Source organism: Nannospalax galili, unplaced genomic scaffold (genome assembly GCF_000622305.1).
Source record: "Nannospalax galili isolate Female #2095 unplaced genomic scaffold, S.galili_v1.0 scaffold298, whole genome shotgun sequence".
In the NCBI taxonomy this organism is placed as follows: domain Eukaryota; kingdom Metazoa; phylum Chordata; class Mammalia; order Rodentia; family Spalacidae; genus Nannospalax; species Nannospalax galili.
This window is the reverse complement of record NW_008344488.1, coordinates 1340124-1348683: the sequence shown is the minus strand read 5'-3', so window position 1 is coordinate 1348683 and position 8560 is coordinate 1340124. Positions and strand designations below refer to the sequence as shown.

General features: G+C 39.6%; 1 protein-coding gene across 5 annotated transcripts in view; it reads left to right on the top strand.

Annotated features, from left to right (window-relative positions):
• The window catches only part of Pign (phosphatidylinositol glycan anchor biosynthesis class N), a 171601-nt gene that overhangs the window by 40128 nt on the left and 122913 nt on the right, over positions 1-8560 (top strand). For all 5 annotated transcript variants that reach the window (XM_017800012.2, XM_029567167.1, XM_017800011.2 and 2 more), the window contains 3 exons: positions 4811-4870; positions 6488-6580; positions 7440-7495. In XM_017800012.2, coding sequence (XP_017655501.1) covers positions 4811-4870; positions 6488-6580; positions 7440-7495 — 209 coding nt within the window. The remainder of the gene's footprint in view (positions 1-4810; positions 4871-6487; positions 6581-7439; positions 7496-8560) is intronic.

Sequence of the window (8560 nt, the reverse complement as noted above, 5' to 3'; positions counted from 1 at the left end):
AGAGGATCAGCAGGGAGATGGTTGTCAAACCTGCCAGTAGCACTGGTGGCTGCAACAGCCCACATATCATTACAAACAGCCGGGCTGTTGCTTAGGTCGGCTACTTGATATTGATGGGTGTTTACCCCTCAGACCTGCAACTATTGCAGCTGCCAAGGCTTGCCCTTGAATGGAGTGCTCATTAATATCTCTGCATATTTTAATCCACACATCTAAGGTTCTATTCTTATGAGGTCTGATGGCATCTCTACAGGGTTTATTAGCCTGCTCGTATGCCAACTGCTTGATCAATGGCATGGCTGAATCCACATTTGGAAACACCCTTCCTGCAGTTTCCATCATTCGAGCTAGAAAATCAGCAAAGGGTTCATTTGGTCCCTGAAGGACCTTTGAGAGACTGTCATTAAAGTTACCTGAGCCCGTCAGCATCTTCCACGCCTTAAGGGCTGCATCATTAATCTGAGAATATACTTGCTCTGGATATCCAATCTGATTGTTAATAAAAACCCCTTGCCCCATAAGCATATCCACATTCCATGCAGGCTGGCCATTGGCCGCATTAGCAGCTGCTAGCTCTACACAATATTCCAGGTAAGCAGGTTTCCAATTTAAATACTCGCCCACTGAAAGAACAGCCCTACAGAGATTTTGCCAATCAAAAGGAGTCATAGCACATCTAGTAAGGCTTTCAACCTGAGTTATAGTATAAGCTGCTTGTATCCCATAAGTAGCCACAGATTCTTTCAACCTCTGAATTACTTTCCAGTCCAGGGGTTCATGATATCTTTGATTGTTCTGATCATCAAACACTGGGAAAGCTCCATAACTAGACACGAGATGGCACCATATGCCCACATTAAGCGTGCGATGGCTCCCCTCTATGGAGGGCATGGCTTCCGGACAGTCTCTGTCCCAAGGAGGAGCACTAGGCTCAACCTTTTCCTTTTTCCTTTTCTTTTTATTGTCAGTAATTCTCAGCTGTTCCATAATGCTGTCTAAATCCTCAGAATCATATCCTTCCTCCTCTACTTCAGAAGAAGCACAACACGCACTAAGTTGAGACGCTTCCTCTCTTGCTTCTTCTAAAGCCTGAGCTCCTTGAGCTATATCTGCCTCATACTTCCCTGTTTTATCCGCTAAACATGTCCGTACCAAAGTCCAAATAGCTAGAGTACCTCTAGGGAGGGGTTTTTTCGCATCTTTGTCTGATAACTCTTTTCCTAATCGCTCCCAAGAGGCAACAGCTACAGACCCCTCCTCAAGAAACAACGGGACCTCTGCTGCGAAGGTATCCAAGAATTTTTCCACCGTCTCAGCCTTTAACTTAATCCTGCCACGCCTTAAAAGCTGCACTAGCGCAATGTGCACTTTCGCTTTCGAGCCGCCAGTACCCATTTTCTCTGAGTTGCTTCACCTCGTCCCTTTTAGGGAGCCTCAACCTCGTCCCTTTCAGGGAACCTCAACCTCGTCCCTTTCAGGGAACCTCAACCTCGTCCCTTTCAGGGAACCTCAACCTCGTCCCTTTCAGGGAACCTCAACCTCGTCCCTTTCAGGGAACCTCAACCTCGTCCCTTTCAGGGAACCTCAACCTCGTCCCTTTCAGGGAACCTCAACCTCGTCCCTTTCAGGGAACCTCAACCTCGTGAAAAGGAGGGGAATAGTAGACAGCCCTGCCTGGTTCCTGATTTTAATGGGAATGCTTCCAGTTTTTCTCCTTTTAGGATGATGTTGGCTATGGGTTGTTGTATATAGCTTTAATTATGTTGAGGTATATTTCTGTCACGAGCCAGGACTCTGTCCAGCAGAGCCCAGGAAAGATGACACAAACACCAAGGTGAGGTTCAGGCTTTCTCTTCTCACTCTCTCTCTTTATTCTCTCTTTATTCTCTCTTATATTCTCTCTTTATTCTTCCTCTATTACACACTTCAGCTCTTTATATAGCGTTCCCAACAGCCCTCCCCCCAGCCGGGACCAATCAGGGCTCACACACGTGCAGCGGCCAGGCAGAGTGCAGCTCGTTAGCCACGTAGCAAGATCATCAGGCTGGCAGCACCTGTTTGGCCTCTCCATACTTTGGAGTAAACAAGCGGGAATCACGAGCCTTGGCAATCAGCCAAGAGTTGGAGTAAACAGCACGAGGTTTGGCAGCCAGCCAGGGCGCCATCTTTGGCTGGCTCAGCTGTGCTCGCTTCCCACAAGAAATGACTTGAAGACCATAAAACAAAAACATCTTTTATGCATAGTCAAAGCAGATCATAGTCAGATACTAAGCATAGACTTTGCTCCCTGAGTACCCAGCCTGTTGCCTACTACTTCTGGTTCTGGTATGTATTAGATGAAAATCTTTGTATTCATTCCTCCAACAAACACTGTTATATGCCCACTGTGTGTTAAACTTTGTGCTGTGTACTAAGGATAGAATGGTGAGCAAAAGCAAAACACAATCTCTGACCTGGGAAGCTCATACTGCAGAGGTGAGACTGGATACTAATCAAAGTATTATATAAATAAATGTGAAATTAGAAATATAATAAATGCTACAAAAAGAGATCTGTAAAGTCATGAGAACACAGAATGTATGCATCCAGTAAACAGTAGTTAGCAAAAGTTTCCTGAAAAAAAATTTAGAACTGAGCTGGGGTTGAAGGACAAGCAGGAGTAATGAGGCCAGAGCAGTAGCAGGAGGACTTTCCTGGGGCAGGAGCAACATGAGCACAAAGGAGCAGCGTGAACACAAAGCGAAGGTTTGAAGGCACCTCATGTGTTGTGGGTGTTAAAAAGGCAGGTGCTCAGAGCCACGGAAACTTCGTGATATGAGGCAGAAACAGGCAGAGATCCTATAGGCCATGATAGGCATTGTGGACTTAATCCTAAAAACCTGAAGAGCTCATGATGTGTTTGAAGCCTGGAGAGTGACATGACCCTGTGTGTGTGTGTGTGCGTGTGCGTGTGTGTGTGTGTGTGTGTGCGCGCAGCTCATGATGTGTTTGAAGCCTGGAGAGTGACATGACCCTGTGTGTGTGTGCGTGCGCGCGCGTGCATGCACACGGAAGAATCCCTCTGGCTGTGCCTGTGTAAAAATTTGTCTGACTACAGCATGAGTGTGGCTGTCTTGGGGTGCAGCCACAGGCCTTGAATGGATTATTACAGAACTGAAAATTAACTAGGGGACCTGCATGGCTCCTTTGCATACAAATGCCAAAAGCACAGGCAGCTCTGCTTTTATTCTCGTACTCATTAGAGCTCCAGCTGAATGTTTACGAACAGTGAATAATGATAAAGTGGCTAAAATATAGCAAAATATAATAAGCAAGATAACATAACCACCCTAGTATGCCTTCTTGGGAGATCAAAGTGTCTCCTGAGAAACTAGGGGAGCACTGGCATTCCAGAGATAACTCCCTAGCAAGCATTCTTGCATAAACTTTCTCATGAGATACAAGGCTCTCCAGACATACATGCTCAAAGTTCAGCTTGATTTACCAAGCATATTTTTTAAGCCATAGGAACAGTATTTCATAGGCCCTTCCGGTGAGTAGATGAGAAGAGCAGGAGAGAAGAGACTTTAGGAAGGCCTTGGAGAGCATCAGCTTTCTAGGGGATGGCACGAACCTAAGTCTAGATGTGACAAAATCCCACATTAAGTGAAGAACAGAGAAGGCACTTAAAGGAGCACTAGTGAAATGGAAGAAGCTCAGCAGCATGTGTTAATGTGGCCAAGAAGAGCCAGATTGACCCCAGGGCTGCTGACAAGTTTGGTGATAGCAGCAGTTGCAGCTTACTGTATGCTGGGTATGTTGTAAGTTTCACTCGTTTAATCCTGCTATTACTTTGTAAGGGAGAAATTTATATATTTTTTTTAGCTAATAAGGAAACTGAGGCATTGGAGAAGTTTGGAAATCTGCCAAAGGCTTTGGAGATAGCAAACAAGGATTTAAAGCTGGGCCTTCTGACTTCTGAAGATTTGACTGCTTGACAAATTATGAGGACTGATAAACACAGCCAGTTAGAGTTAGAAAAGTAGAGGTTGTTAGATCATTCAAGAGCAGTTCCTTGATGACAGGAGGGCAAAGCAAATTACAGTATACTAAGGAATGATGGTGAGAAATGGCATAAACAACTCTCTGAGAAGGTAGACTTCAAAACGAAATACCCAAAGTGGCATGGGGCGTGGGGTGTGGGGGGGCTTCCCTTGCTTCATTGGTTGGCCGAACCTGCTTCTGATAAGGTTATTTTTTTAGGTGACATTCACATTTCTCCAGATAAAGTCTACTACGGATACTTAATTCTTTTACTATTATGCATTCTTATAATACTGAAAAACTTACATAAATGGTCAAGTTCTCTCCTTTTCTTAAATTTATTTATCTTTTTTTTTTTTTTTTTTTGGCATTTTTGAGACAGGGTCTCCCTGTAACCCCAGCTGTCCTGGAACTCACTGTGTAGACCAGGCTGGCTTCGAACTCACAAAGTCCACCTGCCTCTGCTCCCCAAATGCTGGGATTAAAGGCATGTGCCACCATGCCCAGTTTTGTATTGATGACTTTTAATGGTTGCTTTTCAAATATATTTTTCATAAATTCACACATTTCTATCAAATGCCATTTTTAGATGTTGATATATATAAAATAAATGTTTAAAGGTGATTGATCATAACAAATATGGTTACAATCTAAACTACAGTTGGATGAATCTGCCTCTTTAGCACAGTAGGCAATGCATCAGTCTCACATATATAGTTGGATGAAATTACTTAATTTCTTTGTTGACACTTGTAGACTTACTAGAATTAAACAATTGTATTTGTAGGCTGATATTGCACCCTTGATGGCTTCCCTTATTGGTGTTCCCTTTCCTCTTAATTCAGTGGTAAGTAATGAAATTTATAACCAATAGTCTGTATAAAAATAAATTTTACTTCATATTTTAAAATTTTAATTATATTTAAAACTGTATTTCTGCATACCAATATTTAAATATGTAACTACTCTGTAATTGAGTGTATATTATATAACACAGAGAAAAACTTGTCTTTAAAATGTTTTATTTCCTGAAATATATATATGAATTTTAGTTCTCTAGTAACAAGTGATGAAAGTATATAAGTAACTTTTTGATTATAAGCAACAGTCCTTTTAGAAGGGAAATTCTTATTGAAAAGATTGATGGTTTGCTGGATCACATGGATGCTTGAAAATCAGGTTTGGAAGTGAACAGGAACCAAGAGAGTTCTGGAGAGTTAATACAACCATGGTCCCACGGCATACCTGTGTTGCTCAAGGCCTAGGGTGGAATAGTATTATAGTTTTTGCTCTGACTCCTAAGAATCAAATTACAGATTGTCTGACTTGGGTTACTGCCTATCCTTCCGTAAAGGAGGAGAGGGCCCCTGATTACAGTTCATCATGTTGTATCCAGTGGAGAATATCCTCAACAGGAAATGGCAATGCTGTTAAGAAAGGATCCTGATGCCAGAAACCCATGTAATAAAGTACTCATTACAACCAACCACACTTACTAGGGCTTCAAACTCAAATTTACTTTTAAAAAAGGCATATAATTCAAAAGTTTAGGTAATATCTCAACAGCTATAAGTACATTTGTATGTATATAAGTGAAATAAAGTTTCGTAAAATAATCTTTGCTCTTAAAATATACAGTAGAGTATATCCTTATGTGTCTTATTATGTCTTAAAAAATACATTCTAGCTGTGGCCTGCCACATGATTGTTTTTTATGTATAATATACTTAGTTCATTAAGCATATAGTGATATGCTCAACATAGAGTAACTGTTGTGTTCGTTAGCATTCTATCACTATAACAAATACTTGAGAGAAGCAACTTACACAAACAAAAGGTTTGATTTTGGCTCACAATGTTGGATGGTCAGTCCATGGTGACACATTATGGCAAGAGTATGTGGTAGAGAAAAACCATTTACCTCATGAAAAAGAAACAAAAAAACCAAGGTGCCACAGTCTCATATGAGGACCCAAAGGCCCTGTCTCTCAAATTTTTGTTTTCCCACCAGGCCTCACTTCTTGATTCTTCTATCACCTCCTAATAACACCAGGTCGGGGGCCAAGCCTTTACTCATGTACCCTTAGAGAACAAATGGGTACAAGCCATAGTAGTAGTCAATCAGTATTAGATTTTAATTGACTTTAATTCATCTCATTTATTTATTTACCTTATTATATCTGCCTCATGAGAGATTTTAGAACATCTTTCAGTTATGGTTTTCAAAAAAATTGCAATTAATCCAGTAATTTATTTGCCTATCTTTTTTGTTTTATTTGTTTCTTGAGATAGAATCTTGTTGTGTAGCCCAGGCTGGCCTGGAACTTGCCATCTTCTCACCTTGGCCTCCCAAATGTTGGGTTTATAGGTTTGCTTTTGTTTTTAAATCAAAACACCATTATCTTTATTAACACTGTTATTAAGCCAGTGTTTTGGGTTGTTTTTTTTTTTTTTTAATTTTCAGGGAACCCTTCCTGTGAATTACCTTAACAACACTGATCTTTTCAAAGCAGAGAGCATGTTTACCAATGCTGTACAGATTCTTGAACAGTTCAAGGTAAAAAAATAAATAAATAAATAAATAAGCAAATGCACAGTACTATAATTTAAAAACTGAATATATCAAATAAAAATAATTGATTTTGTATTTTTAAAAAGACTTTATTTTTAATTATGTGTATGTGTGTATGTCTGCCACATAATTGCAGGTACCTATGGAGAACAGAAAACATGTAGGAACTCCTGGAGTTGGAGTTACAGGTGACTGTGAACCACCTGATAGGGGTTCTGGGAATTGAAGGCACGTCCACTGAAGAGCAACAAGTGCTCTTCATACTAAGTCGTTGCTCCAGCCCCTAGATTTTGTATTTTTGATAAATAATTTCCCATAGTTTATTATTTTAGGTTTGAATAGTTACCTAATGTGATAAAGTTTTACATTTCTGAAATGTAGGTTTTATGGGTCAGTTAGAAGGTGTAGAATTGCCTCTGGGGAATGTCCCTAGTTAGAAGATTACTGTATGTGCTTATCAAGATGGCAAGTCAAGTCCTTGTTTATTGGAATTTGTCCCGTGGAAGTATCTTAGAGATTGCTGCATTTCTTCATGTTCCCTGTACATTATTAGGTACCCTAAGAAACTTTGCTTTATTTCATTTTCAAAGAGTTAAGGAATAGTTGTATAATTATATTACAGTATGCTATTTTGCAGGATTGATATGCTCAATTCTCAGCTTACTGAGATAATAAGACATTGTTAAATTTTTCTTTATTTATGAGACTATGTAGCAACATAAAATTCCATTTATTTTCAAAGAATTTAATCATCCTTGAAGAGCCATTAATGGTTATTTATATTCCAGGATGAAATTCATTTTTTTTTCATTTATAATAAAACATTTTCATGCTTTGTTCCCAGGTAAAAATGACTCAGAAAAAAGAAGTTACTTTACCGTTTTTGTTTACACCATTTAAGTAAGTGTCAGATATTTTTTATTAACTTGAAGGAAAGAACTTTTCACTGAATTCGATGCTGCTAAGATAGATTAGTTTATGTATAAACTTTGTCGTTTTTCTGTATATTAGTGCAAACTCCAAACTGAAGTCTTTAGTTACTTTTGTCAGTGAACTAAATGTTAGATACGTTTGGCTAGAAGAGAAAATGGCAAGACAGCAAAAACATAGAAGTATTAAGGAGATGACATCAACAGGGCTTGCCTGTCAGGCATGGAAGGTGCAGTGCAGAGAAAAAGAGGGGAGAGTTTGATTCCCTGGGTCTTGGCATGATGTGGGTCCTATCATTGTTTTTTAGAGAAAATAGCTTATTTGAAATCAAAAGGTGTGAGTGGGTGTAATGATTTTGGAGTCATCATGAAGATGGTGGTGGAAACTGTTATAGATGTAGGGGGTTCTGGGGAGAATACAGAAAATGACAAGAAAAGGCCAAGAATGGTATTCTGAGAAATACTGACTTCTACCAAATGGGCAAATACGAGAGCTTACTTTACTGGGCACCAAATTTCATCACTGAAGGGAAGAGGTGCTTTCCTTGAATGAGGAAAGGGAAGATCTGAGTCACAGACGTTGTTCTTTATGACTGCTAGGGCCCTGTATATGTGGGCCTAGCAGGGTTTCTCTGCCTCCTTGAGGTTCACATTAGGGAGCATTTTACTTTTGACCAAATTATAGTTATTTTACTTATGAGTCTTAGGAATGTGATTAAATGATTTCATTTGAGTTATTATTATTATTTTATTGGAATTATTTTGATAAGCTATGTAACACTGTTTTTCATAAGCCAGATAGGTTTAAATAATGTAGTTGTATACCTGAGTTTTGCACATAAGTACAGTTAGATCATAACAAATTAATAAGAAATACATTATTAGCTTGTGGTATGAAGAACATGCACAGGGTATTGAAAGTGAGAATAACTGAGGGTTACTTTAGACCAACCTTACTTTAGCAAGGCTGGTCGGGAAAGGACTCTTTCTCAAGGGCTAATGTGTATACTGCCTGCCTTCTTTTACTTGGCCTGGT